The sequence below is a fragment of the Schistocerca gregaria genome, chromosome 1, assembly GCF_023897955.1.
Source record: "Schistocerca gregaria isolate iqSchGreg1 chromosome 1, iqSchGreg1.2, whole genome shotgun sequence".
Lineage (NCBI taxonomy): Eukaryota > Metazoa > Arthropoda > Insecta > Orthoptera > Acrididae > Schistocerca > Schistocerca gregaria.
The window spans coordinates 727,519,310-727,533,876 of NC_064920.1; the positions used below are offsets into that span (position 1 = coordinate 727,519,310).

At 42.3% G+C, this 14,567-nt stretch overlaps 1 protein-coding gene across 1 annotated transcript in view; it reads left to right on the top strand.

The window, feature by feature from the left end:
- LOC126266846 (germinal-center associated nuclear protein) overlaps positions 1-14,567 on the top strand; it is a 296,356-nt gene that overhangs the window by 71,459 nt on the left and 210,330 nt on the right. The window contains exons 7-8 of the mRNA XM_049971439.1: positions 3,880-4,148; positions 5,710-5,935. Coding sequence (XP_049827396.1) covers positions 3,880-4,148; positions 5,710-5,935 — 495 coding nt within the window. The remainder of the gene's footprint in view (positions 1-3,879; positions 4,149-5,709; positions 5,936-14,567) is intronic.

Sequence of the window (14,567 nt, forward strand, 5' to 3'; positions counted from 1 at the left end):
GTACTTCATGCAAAAAATAGTATTAACAGGTTTTGATTTTGTGTCCATGAACGTGCAGGTAAATTGAATCTGATTGAAGGTATGATGTCCACATGTTAGATGTGCAATCCTTCACTTCTAATCTTAATTTTTCAGCATCCTCTTCACAACATCACCCTAATTATAATTATTTGCTGCTCTTAGAATGACCTCAAACATTTTTATGTGAAATACTTCAACTAATTTTCAAGGAAACATTTTTTTATCCCTGTAATAATTTTATGTGGATCATTAGTTGCCACTGGTGTAGAATTGTCTTCTTTCTGTTAAGTATGGTAATTCCTTTTTTTTTTAATTTTTGAGATTTGTTGTTATTTGTTCGTATTATTGACAAATACGAGGGTCACTCCAAAAGAAATGCACACTATTTTTGTAAAAATACAGTTTTCATTCTGCATGTGTGAAAGTTTTACAGTGTGTAGATACATCCTTCCTGCTTGTTTTCAAACTTAGTTCAACCTGTTCCTGTGAGTGGTGCCGCCACAGCATGTCTTCAAGATGGCTGCTACACTTGATGTTTGTCAGAAGCAACGTGCTGTCATAGAGTTCCTGTGCTGTGAAAACAAGACAGTGGGAAACATCCACAAGAGGTTGAAAAAGGTGTATGGAAATGCTGCTGTCGATCATAGTACAGTTAGTCAGTGGGCAAGCAGGTTACGTGATGAAAGTGGGCACGGCAATATTGAGGATTATCCTTGCAGCGGCAGGCCTTGTACTGCACACACTCCAGACAATGTGCAGAGAGTTAACGAATTGGTGACTGCTGACAGACGCATCACAGTGAACGAATTGTCAGGCTATGCTGGGATAGTGGAAGGAAGTGTTTGCAGAATGCTAAAAGTGTTGGTGTAAAAAAAGGTTTGTGCCAGGTGGGTTCCCAGGATGTTGACAGTGGCGCACAAAGAAACAAGAAAAACAGAATGCAGCGAACTTTTGGAACAGTATGAGAATAGTGGAGATGAATTTCTTGGAAGAATTGTGACAGGTGATGGAACATGGCTCCATCATTTTTCACCAGAGATGAAGAGGCAGTCAATGGAGTGGCATCATGCAAATTCACCCAAGGAAAAAAAAAAAAAAATTCAAAACTACACCTTGTGCTGGAAAAGTTATGGCTACGGTGTTTTTCGATTCCGAAGGACTCTTGCTTGTGGACATCATGCCAAGTGGAACCACCATAAATTCTGATATATATGTGACGACACTGAAGAAACTTCAAGCTCGACTGAGTCGTGTTCGATCACATCATCAAAAGCAGGATGTTTTGCTGTTGCACGACAATGCACAGCCAGGTGTCTGTCAGAAAACCATGGAAGCGATCACAAAACTCGGATAGACAACACTGAAACACCCACCTTACAGTCCTTATCTGACTCCATGTGACTATCATCTCTTTGGGAACTGAAAGACTCTCTTCGTGGAACAAGGTTTGAAGATGATGACTTCCTTGTGCACGCTGCCAAACAGTGGCTCCAACAGGTTGGTCCACAATTTTAGTGTGCGGGTATACAGACACTGGTTCCAAGATGGCGTAAGGCAGTTGAGAGGGATGGAAATTATGTGGAGAAATGAAAATATTGTTCCTAAAAGATGTATCTACACACTGTAAAACTTTCAAACATATAGAATAAAAGATGGGTAAAAAAAAAAGTGTGCGTTTCTATTGGAGTGACCCTTGTATTCTATTTTCCACTCACAGAGGCTAAAAGCGCACTGTATTGATTTTCTCTATTTGGATTAGCAGAGGCAACTTTGGTTTAATATTACTACATTGTAAATTGCAATAAATTGACCTTAAATACCCAACATGTTGCTTGATAGCTGCACAAATGAATCTCTGCATAAGTCAGGCATCTAAATAAAGCAACAGTAATAAGAGAGAACCAAATACTTGTGATTCCTGGGATCAACAACAGAATCACTGTTGAGATTAACTGAGGTAGATAGTTGAATTTTATCATGTAAGTTTTAGTCTATTGGTATCATGCTAACAGTTGAACGATGGCTGATTTATTGAAGTTTTAGTAATTATGATCATGAAATAGAAGACTTTCATCGGTGTAATGAAGATCAGAGATCTTCCAGGAAGTTTCATAGAAGTGTGTGGTTGCACTACAAAACTAAAACTTACAGATACCATCCATCCAAAAAGTTTGAGGACTGATTTTATTCCTGGCGTACAAGCAATGTCAGTACGCTAACTACAGTGGCAACTTGAGGTAATGTACATTTGAGGCACGTGGACCCCTGTTGCAACTTATTTGAAATGTGAAAAGAAGGAAATTCTTCTCTGGAAAAAACAAATCTCAGGTGACAATACAAACCTACCACAAAACGACAAAGCACATAAATTGACACAAAGGGTCAACACTTAGATTACATAATCAACATTCAGGGCAATGGAATATAATAGAATAGATTAAAAAAAGAGATACATCTACTCACCAAGCAGTGGCTGAAGGGTTGAATGGGAATGAAGGGAACTGAAGGTAAAGGCCTGCTGAGGTTTAGGAAATGGGGAGAGTTTAGAAAAGTCATAGAACCCCAGGTCATGGGGGGACTTACTGAATGGGATGAGAAGGAACGACAGGTGGCTGTGAACTGCCAATTGGAGACAAGCCAGAGGAGGACTTTTCTGGAAATTTCACATGGTTAAATGATTGCTGTGTGCATTGTACTCAAGTGGGGGCAGACTGTGTCAAACCCCTATATTTTTTGCTAATCCAGTCTTGAAACTTTTTGGACTGATGGAGTATGACCCAATTCAGCTCATCGCTATGTCAAAATTTTGCTTTCCACATCGGAGTTGAACTTACTGCAAACTTCTCAAAAACTTAAAAACGAATTCTGAGGTCAAGACCTTTAGAAAACCTTTAAAGTCATGTTTATGGCTTCACTGCTTTTACTCCATTGAACAATATTAATACTATAGATTTAGTTTGTCTGAAGTGTATTATTTAAATTTTTAAACATATGAAATGTGTTATTCTTAATTTTAAATGTGTATGTATAGAATTCTCATTCACCTACATAAAAACTGTTTTGTCCAATATATTATGCATAGGCTGTTTATGTAGATTACAGGACCCATAAAAATACAGTCAGTTCAACAGGATAAATACCTGGGAGGTCGAGTCTTCTCTTGAAATAATGCTACCGTTTCCATAGTAAATTCTGCTTTCACGTGTGAGTGAGGCTAAGAAGTTGTGAAACAGTTGGAGAGGACCAGTTCATTGTTCGTTTGGCTAGATGGAATTGATCTGTCTCTGCATGTTTTGCTAAAGATATTGCTAGTGCTTCAGGCACTCATGTCTTTTGGAACAGTCTTAGAGTGACTGTGTAATATGTGGAGAAGTTCGTGGAAGTAATTTTTTTCTGTTAACCTTCGAAACACTAACATTCTAGATTATACACAACTTTGTGCATGACTTCAGTGGCTTTGGTTTAGGATGAAATTCTCAGATGAGATCCTATTCAGTGTGATCAGTGATCCCCTGGTGTTAAAAAAGTGGTAAACACATTACTATTTGTAAAACTTGTGGACAACACTTTTGAATGCATGATTAAGTCAATGCTGAGCCAGAGATTTTATGAAAAATGTGACACCACTGCATATCTTCGTATTTTTGATTTTGGACGTAGTGGTTAATGTTGAACTACCAATGGAAAATAAAGTAATTGAAACAAAAGAAATTTTGTTTTTTCCTTGTGTTTCCAATAGCATAAAAGTCTAACTTGTATTCATTTAATTCTTTACATATTTTTGCATGTCTTATATTTTCCCTTTAGCATTTGTCAGTGTTTCACGTTATTGCTAAGTAAAGTAACAATTTGTTTCAGGACATTACTCAACAAGAATTATGTGACACTGACACAGTTACATTGTTGGAACAGTGTGCCAGGTTTCACATATTCTGCTCCGAATACATGGTAGATGCAGAGAGTTCTGTGTTTGACCCAAAGATAAACACAGAAAATTTAACAAAATGTCTGCAGACACTAAAATATATGTATGGTGACATGTCACTCAAAGGTGAAGAATGCCCAAATAAGCCAGAATTCCAGGCTTATATCCTGTTACTGAATTTAAATGACACTGGTCGCATGATGTAAGTATATCAGTAGATCATAATACAATGTAAAAGCTTTCTTTTTTTGTAATAGAATTTTCTGAGCAACAGCTTAACTTCATTCACATGTTATGTGATTACTGTGTATGATTGACTCCTGTTTCCTGTGGGATATCAGTCAAATTAGTTTGATGGACATTGTGGTTTCCGCAGTGGTGAGAATGAACCATGGCTGCTGTCTTATGAACTGATAATGGCGGTATTGACTGAAACTGATAATTTCATTTTGAAATTGTTGTGATTGTGCCAGACAATAAATTATTATCAAAATGAAATTAATTTGGTTTATTCTTGCATCAGTTCCAAGGGTGTTAAATATTTTGGGAACATAGCCTCTCTTCTCATCTTATATCTGTTAACCAACCCATCCACATTATACTGTGCTGTATGTTTACATTAAACCATTTGTTACACAATTAGCTGCAGCCTCACCATTACTGCTTATTACAGTGCCACATTGCAGCCATTTATCGTGACTAAATAAACCTGAATCCTTTCATTGTGTTCTGTGTATCATCATCATCATCATCATATCATCATCATCACTTCACACTATTTATAATGCAAGTGGTTGTAGTCATTATGTGACACTTACCAGTAAAAGAATTGAGTCTGGCTCAAGTTTAGCAGTTTCCGTCTCTCTCTCTCTCTCTCTCTCTCTCTCTCTCTCTCTCTCTCTCTCTCTCTCACACACACACACACACACACACACACACACACACACACACACACACACACACACACACACACATTTTTCATCTTTGTGATGATTACTTTTGTATAAAAGTAAACTATGTAATTGTAAGAATTTCTAAAAAACGAACCACTACTACTGAAAAGTGGTTATAGTGTTATATTGTTTACTTGCCCACCTTAACTTGGAGATGATGATATTGTCTACAACCATTTAAATTTGGTTGCTGTATTTAAGCCTTGTTGTCCTCCAACTACAATTTTTACCTCCCCCCCCCCCCCCCCCAACTTCTTTCCATTACTAAACTGACTACACTAAATTAACTGTTCCTTGATACTTCATGATGTGCCCTATCAACTTCTCTCTTCTTTTCTCCCCTATTGAACACGTTATTCCTCCATTGCCCTTGTAATCTTAAATTTTCTTCTAAAGCACCCAATTTCAAAAGCTTAGTTTTTTTTTTTTTTTTTTTTTTTTTTTTTTTTTTTTTTTTTTTTTTTTTTTTTTTGCCTGTGCTGTTTGTCACCAATATTTTGCTCTCGTATAAGGCTAGTATCCAGCACTTACAGCAAAGACTTTCAAACACTAATTTATATTCAGTAGGAACATATTTTCCTTTCTCAGGAACCTCTCGTGTTACTTCTAGTCAGAATTTTATATCATCTTCCCTTCTGCCATCATATGTTATCATGCTGTGCAAGTAATAAAAGTTGGTTACTACTTCCATTAATCTGATACACCTTCTTACTCTTAGTTGTTGAGTTCAGATCATGCTGTTGTGATGATATAATTACAAGTAAATTTTCTTCATTTATAACTAATTGTTGCATTTCTGCTTCATTACAGCGAAGAGCTGAAGTTGAACTTGGATATCCAAGCTGCAGATCCAATAAAATATGCGTTGTCAATTTATGGGGCCCTTTCTACCAATAACTATGTAAAATTTTTCAAACTAGTGAAAGAGACAACATACCTTAATGCTTGTATTCTGCATAGATATTTCACCCAAGTAAGAGTCCAAGCACTTTTTACAATATGCCAAAGCTACTCATTTGGAAGCACAAAAGCACAGGTAAACAGCCATCATTTTTGTTAAAATATATGTCACAGAATTTTGCAGCCATCGTTGTATTTGAATGTCTACGTATATCTAAGGCATTTTGTTACACACCTCATAGAAGTTTGTCATTATGTTGTCAGTCGTAATTGCAAAATGAACATGTATTATAAGAGTTTGCGTTGCCGCCTTTCTATGATATGATGTACTTAACAGCATCTAATTGTTTAGCAAGTATAAATTGGAACCACTGAGAGAGAATTTTACATTAGTGTTGCAGCCACCCATTGAAAAATTGTACAAGGAGAAAAACCCACAGCAAATAATTTTTAGTGGCCAATATTACATGTGAAAGCTTAGCTTTTCTTGTATCTATACTGTATGTATATTAATTTAAACCATTAAATTTTCCTATTTGTGTATTCACCCTACTTAACACTGACACTATTGGCTGACTACATCATGTGTCCCACGCTCTGAATATCTGATTTCATTACTGGCAAGATACATTATGAAAGCTGTGAATGGCTGACATAAAAAGTGCATTGTGCAGCCTGTGCTGTGGATTCTACAGTGCTGTATTTGATGGACTTTGTAATATACTCTTTTGTAATATAAAAATATGAAGTGTTAATGTTGCAGCGCATCAAAGATCTTTCCAAAACATGTTTTTTACTGGGTTTCATTTCTTAAAGTGCCGGAAAGTTGCATGTGGTCTATAAAACCACCTTCCACCTGGGGGTGTCTGGTTCCTGTCTGGAAATGGGCATCCACTCATCCATTGTGATGAGCATGCACTGTCTCAGCTGCCCTTGTTGTCTTCCTGTGGACAGATTCCAGCCCAGAGATGGCAATGTGAACCATTGCCACTTCACACACTACACACATGGCTGCCTGCTGCCGATGATAGCATATACGGCACCCAGTGCCATACCATTACGTCTTTGGCCTTGTGCCGCCCCTGTCGTCACAGCAGGAGATGTGTGGGCTATGTGCTAGTGTCGATGCATGCCTTGCTGCTGCAGACAATCTGTGTATTAATGACCAATAACTGTTTGAAATAAATGATTTTAGCTCTGTCGTAAGTTGCGTTAAGAAGTATCTCTTTTTATTTATTGATGGTGACTTGTTTTGGACACCTATGTACATTTTCAAACCATCCATATAGTAAGTGTGGCAATGCAGGCAAAAGCCCATGTGCAAAAATCCCACTGCAGTGACAATCAAAGCAACACTATGGCCAACCACATAGGACAGACCCCGGAGTTTTCCATCGTCTGTCTGGCCTGTGTGTTCTGTTTACTGTTGTTGAGTTGCCCATAGTGCGGCTTTGATCGTCACTAAAGGGGTGATTTTTGGACATGGGCTTTTGCCTGTATTGCCACACTTATAGTACAGGTGGTTTCAAAATGGACATAGGTGTCCAAAATTAGTCACCATCAAGAAATAAAAAATATATTTCTTGACCCTCGAGCAGGTGCATCTATGCATAAAGTGCACTAACCACAAATCATATTATCTTGTGCCATTCCGTTATTGTCATACAATTGCCAGCCTGTATTATTGCTTCAGCTAATGCAGTGATAAGTTGTGTTTTCATATGTCTAAGTGAGCAGCAGTAATGTAAAAGAAACAGCAAGCCAAGTAAGAGAAAATGTACAATCCGTGCAAGAAAATGACCTTACAGGTGTACAAGTATGAAATGTGTACAGGGTGTCCCAAAAGTCTTTCCCTGATTACGTAAATTGATAACTCAGGCTAGAAGTAAGATACAAATATGAAACTGGAGTCTATTTGTTTACAAACTATCAAAGTTTTTTTCACACATCAGTAAACTTCCACATGAGTGCACCAGAGGCAGTCCAAAGGTGAATGTTTGGTGCCCGCTATTGCACGATCGAATTATCAGGCCATTCTTCTTCTCTGAGGCTACCATCACATCTGCAGCGTATCTGGACATGTTGCAACTGTATCCTGTTACTCAGCTGCGTCAGTATCACCCCGATGTCTTGTTTCAGCAAGATGGTGCACCACCTCATTGGGGTTTGGACGTCCGTGCCTATCTCGATATGACCTTTCCTGGGCGATGGATTGGTCGTGATGGGCCAACGGTTTGGCCTCCACGCTCTTCTGACACAACACCATTAGATTTCTTTTTATGGGGTTACATCAAGGACGAGGTCTACCGAACATGTGTACCAGATCTTGAAACCCTGCAGCAACGGATAACCACAGTCGTTGAATTGATCCCTCCAGTGATGTTGGCTAATGTGTGGATGGAAATTGAGTATCGCCTAGATGTGCTACGTGCTACCAAGGGTGCTCATGTGGAAATTTACTGATGTGTGAAAAAAAACTTTGATAGTTTGTAATCAATTAGACACCAGTTTTGTATTAACATGATTCACGTTGTCCATTGCACTTCACATAGGGTAGACTGGGAACTGTCTGCTAGGCATGTCCGATATAAAACTGACTGGGCACGGCTTGTGCTGCCTGAGTTGTTGTGCTTCTGCCGGCAGAGGGCGCAGCCAAATTCTTGCGTGCCCTCTGGTAGTCGGGACTTTACCTGCAGCAACTACTGTCTGTGACACACTGTGCCGATGTGTGCCTCTCACGATCTTTCTGGTGGCTACTGCACTCCTCCTCCTTCGGGGGTGAAGCCACTGTGATCCACTGCATAGGAAAGTGGAGTGTCGGGCAGTAGTGATGACCTCCACGTCCATCAGAATGCTGGAGTCGGGGGGATCTGCCAACCCTTGAGCTGGAACCTTCAAATACGGTTGGAAGTGACCCACACGAAGAGGCCTCCGTCGTCCCACTACCGGAGCCCAGGACAGAACGGGCGACAAGCTGTTGAACTCTGGATCCCGTTCCACCTCGGGAGGGCCAAGACCCAGTGGCGGGGACGATGGGGAAGGCACGGCCACAGGTGAACCAGCCTCCTGAGAAACCGGGCCTGCGAGGGGGGCCGGCTCTCGCCGGGGCATCTGTGCTGGAGCTACTGGAAGCTGCCAAGGCTGAGAACAATCGCAGTGTGGCGGAGTTACAGGTGGGCGGGCGGTAGCGTCCCCTGAGAAAACAACACAGTTGCCGGCAATGGGGACTCCGGCACCTGAGGGGTTGGGGGGTGGGTGCCCAAACGTGGACGTAGCTGATTTTGGTGACAATGTACCTCCCGGTCCCCTGCCTGCAAGGTATGGAGCCAGCGGCCATTGCGGTGTAGGACCACCGCCAGTATCCAACGTAGATTGCGACCAAACCCATGTGCCCAGACTGACATACCCGGTGGAAAGCCGGGTACCCCGCTTTGCAAAGGCTGGCGAGGACCAGGCGGGAGGAGGTGCAGCACAGTCTTAGGTTGGCACCCATGGAGGAGTTCTGCGGGGCTGCGTTCTCCCATTGGTGAGATCCGGTATGCTGTCAGGAAAAACGTCAACGCCTCTTCCGCAGAAAATTCGTGCACATACTTTTTCATCTGCGTCTTAAATGTGTGCACCATGCACCTGGCTTCCCCATTCGATTGTGGATGAAAGGGGGGAGAGCAAACGTGCCGAATACTGAAGCGCATACAAAACTCCTGGAAGGTCTCTGAAATAAACTGAGGTCCATTGTACGATACCAGGGAGACTGGCAGACCTTCCACAGAAAAGATTTTTGCGAGTGCCTGGATTGCAACTTCTGAAGTGGTTGAGGAGCAGCGTACCTCATATGGGATATGGGAATACATCAGTGACAATGAGCCAAAAGCCATTGAGAAACGGGCCCACAAAATCTATTTGAACACATTCCCATGTCTGGGTTTCAAGCGGCCATGAAGAGAACGCTGACCTGGGAGATGCCTGTTGGCTTGCACACTGGGAACAGGCGGCCACGAAGTGCTCAATTTCTCTGTCAATACCGGGCCAGTACACATGTCTGCGAGCCAATGTTTTAGTACGGGAAACACCCCAGTGCTCCTCATGTAATAACATGAGGACCTCCCTTCGCAAACTTGCAGGAACAACCACGCGAGGAACTGTATCTTCGGTAGCCAGAAGGAGAACTCCTTCCAAGACTGATAGGCGGTCTCGTACAACAAAATAATTACAAAGAGGGTCCAAGGCTCGGCCTGGAGGTCGGGACGACCACCCCTGCTGAACGAGGCGAACTACTTGCCGGAGAACCGGGTCAGCTGCTGTGTCCCTGGCAGCCCTAGAACTAGTGAGCGGGAAGCCATCAACTGCTTGGTGGGACACCACATGCAAGTAAAAACACATAATCTCCTCCCAATTGAACTTAGGATACGGGCCAACCGGAAGACAGGAAAGAGCGTCGGCATTGGCATGCTGTCCGGTAGGGCGAAAATGAATGTCATAATGGTACTTAGAGAGGAACAAGGCCCAGCGCTGCAGTCTGTGGGCCGCCCTATCTGGAATCTGAGAGGGGGGCCAAATAACGATATTAATGGCTTATGGGTAGTGATTAACTGAAACTTCGTGCCATAAAAGAAAGGGTGAAACTTGGTAACAGCGTAGACAATGGCCAAAGCCTCTTTTTCCACCTGGGAGCAATGGGCCTGTGCGGGACTAAGAGTTTTAGATGCAGACGCCAGTGGCTGCTCAGAGCCATCTGCGTTGCCATGGGCCAGGACTGCTCCTCCCTCCCATCCTGGGAAGCATCTGTAGCCAGGACCAATGGCTTATTGGGGTCAAGAGTAGCCAAACAAGGTGCTGACGTGAGGAGGCCCTTCAACGCTGACGTGAGGAGGCCCTTCAACGAGGTGAACGCTTGCTCGCATGCAGGCGACCAATCAAAAGGAACACCCTTGCACAGGAGGCAGTACAGGGGGCGGGCTATGGTGGAAGCCCTGGGAATGAACCGGTGGTAATAGGCAATCTTGCCTAAAAAAGCTTGTAACTCCGTCAGCGAAGCGGGCCGCGGAATGTCAACGATACCTTGGACCAAACTTCCTAGCGTCTGGACTCTGTGCCAAGAGATGGTGTGGCCCACATACTCAATGGACAGTTGGAATAATTTCGACTTACGCAGGTTGCAACGCAGGCCCACAGACCTGAATTTGAGAAAGAGGGTTCAAAGGTTGTGCAAGTGTTTCTTCGTGCTGCAGCCTGTGACAATTGTGTCGTCCAGGTAATTAAGGGATTGTCGACGTGACATGCTCAAGACAACAGTGAAATATTGCTGGAGCACTGGATATTCTGAAGGCCAACCGCTGGTATTGGTAAAGGCTAAACAGGGTGTTGACAACTGCCAGCCGTTTGGAGTCCTCATCAACTGGTATTTGATGATAAGCCTCCGAAAGATCGATTTTCAGAAAATATTGTCCTCCCGCCATGGCGGAGAACAATTCATCAGAACGAGGCAAGGGATAGGTGTCCACCACCAATTAGGAATTAATGGTGGCCTTGAAATCGCCACAAAGATGTAATTTTCCCGAGGGTTTTCTGACAATAACGAGGGGCGAAGCCCACTCACTAGAAGAAATGGGAAGAAGGACCCCGAGGGCTGTCAGCCGGTCTAGCTCTGTTTTTACCTGAGGGCAGAGAGCCAAGGGGATCTGCCTCGGACGTAGAAATCGCGGGCGAGCTGATGCCTTCAACATTAAGTGAGCTTCAAAGTCTGAAACATGCTCCAGGCCCTCCTCAAAGATATCCTTAAAGTCAGAGGTCAATGATTCCAATGATTGATAGGGAACGTCTTTGGAGACCAACTGTATGATGTCTGCGATAGAAAAACCGAAAGCTTGAAAGGCATCCAATCCAAAAAGGTTAGCGGAGCTCGCATCACTGACAACAATAAAAGTAAGAAGCCGAGTGACTGACTGTAATGAATTGACCCAGTAGGGGAATGAACTGTTTACCATAACTGTGGGGATGTTGGTAAACTGGCGCCAGTGGGGGCGACCCAAGGTCGTGTGAAACACTGACAATTGCTAAAGGGAAAATGTAAGACATGCAAAAATATGTAAAGAATTAAATGAATACAATTTAGACTTTTACACTATTGGAAACACAAGGAAAAAACAAAATTTCTTTTGTTGTGCATTCAACAAGGAAACTGGCGCGCCCGTATCTAATTGCAGTTGTAATCGGCGCGACCGAACCGACATCTCGATAAAGAATTTGAGTGCCGATGCGTCGGGAACCTGGCCAGATGAAACTTCCTGAATGTGACTGTCCATGTCCTCTGTACCTGCTTTCTTCGATTCTTTTGAGGCTGAGCGGCAAACTTTAGCAATGTGTCCTATTTTATTGCGTTTGCAACAAACGGCCCAACGCTGGGGGCGCTCTGACCGATCGTATAGCATGACGCACAGGACGGTAACAGGGGGCGGTGGCCGGAGCTCTGTTTACTAGAGATGAGCAGAACTGTTCTTTTCAGAGATCAGATCAGATCTGTTCACTCCCTGAAGTGAACTGTCGTTCATGACTCACCACTCATTCACAATAGAAAATAAATGGAAGGCACATTGCCCTTTAAACTTGGTTTATTCCAGTACTATACCTGTATTTTGATCTAATTTGATCCTGTTTTGAAGTAACACAGATAATAAGTAAGAATTTTGTATTGTTTATTGAAATTTCCATGATATGACAAAATTTTTGATTATTGGTTTACTTTGCACTGTCGTGGTTTTGGCTTTGTAGCCATTATCATGGTCAAACGTGAAATAGTCATAAAATATCTGACATGTCTGAATGATTGTAATATTGTGACAATAATCATTCAGACATGTCAGATATTTAATAAATATTTCACCTTTGTATGTGATAGTGGCTACAGGGCTAAAATAGCATGCTGATAATGACAGTTTTGAGTGCCCCGCATAACAAACCTCCACATCTAAATAGTGATAGTGTGCAATGAAGTAATAATGAAACTTAATCAAATGGTTGCATTTTCATTCATAAAGTACAGTATTACTGCAGTCCGCAATGAAGGAAAAATCACTGATAGGTTTATATTACATCCTGAGTCACTTTGAGATAGAAAAGTTATACATTTCATCGGGTGGAAAAAATAAAAATATTACAATAAAATTCTAACTATTTTTATCAGGTAGGGAAATTTTGAAAATAAGACTGATTAATATTATGTAAATAATTAATGGAAAATCTCATATAAAGATTTGAAACAAATACTAACAAAGAGATAGCGGGGCTGGCCAGTACTTACCTCAGCTCAGTACAGCTGATAGATACACAAAAAAACAACTGAAAATTTACGTTCCTAGGTTTCGGAATAAATGTTCCTTCATCCGGGAGGAGAGAGGGGAAAGAAAGGGAAGAAGGGAAAGTGGATTTAGTTACTCACAACCCAGGTTATAAAGCAACAGGGAAAGGAAAACAGGGAGGGTAGCAAGGATGGAGGCATGGTTGTCAGAGGGAAGCCAAAGATATTATACTGTAGGTACTGTGCCAGCTTCAAACCAAAGAGGATGCATACAGAAGTAAAGAGGTATATAGTATAAAGATGTAGGATGAAAAGATGCAATAATGGCTAAAGAGGAAAGGGAAAGAGGAGAAGACTGAAGAGTAAATGGGAGTGAGGTGGTTTAGGCGGACAGTTCGTCTGTGTCCGTTCATGCGCTCAGCCAGTTTAGTTGTTGTCATACCAATGTAAAAGGCTGTGCAGTGCACACATGTCAGCTGATAAATGACATGTATAGTTTCACACGTGGCCCTGCCTTGAATTGTGTATGTTTTACCAGTAGCGGGGCTGGAGTAGGTGGTTGTGGAGAGATGCATGGGGCAGGTTTTGCATCAGGGTCGGTTACAGGGGTAGGAACCGCTGGGTAGAACATTGTTGTTGGACTTGGAGGAATGTATTGCTCGGGTGATCTGTTTGTGGACAAGGTATGCAGGATAGTTGGGGGAGAGGAAAGCACTGGTCAGGTTATTGGTGTAATTGTTGAGGGATTCGTCACTGGAGCAGATACATTTGCCACGAATACCTAGGCTGTAGGGAAGGGAGCGTTTGATGTGGAATGGATGGCAGCTATCAAAGTGAAGATACTGTTGTTTGTTTGTGGGTTTGATATGGACAGAGGTGTGGATGTGAGCTTCAACAAGATGAAGGTCAACATCCAGGAAGGTGGCTTGGGTTTTGGAGAAGGACCAGGTGAAGTTCAGATTCGAAAAGGAGTTGAGGTTATGGAGGAAATTAAGGAGTGTTTCTTCACCATGAGTCCAGACCACAAAGATGTCATCTATAAACCTATACCAGGCCAGGGGAAGCAGCTGTTGGGCGTTCCTGAAGACCCAGTGACGAATCCCTTAACAATTACACCAATAACCTGACCAGTGCTTTCCTCTCCCACAACTATCCTGCAGATCTTGGCCACAAACAGATCACCCGAGCAATACATTCCTCCCCGTCCAACAACAATGTTCCTACCCTCAGACCACACAGAAGCATCCACCTTGTCACCCAATATTATCCCGGCCTCGAATACATCAATAAATTACTCCACCAGGGATATGACTTTCTCAAGTCAACCCCTGAAATGAGATCATCCCTTGACAAAATTCTCCCCACACCACCCAGAGTTGCCTTTTGTCGCCCTCCTAACCTCCGTAACATCCTTGTTAAACCCTACAATATTCCCAGACTACCTTCTCTACCCAGCGGTTCCTACCCCTGTAAC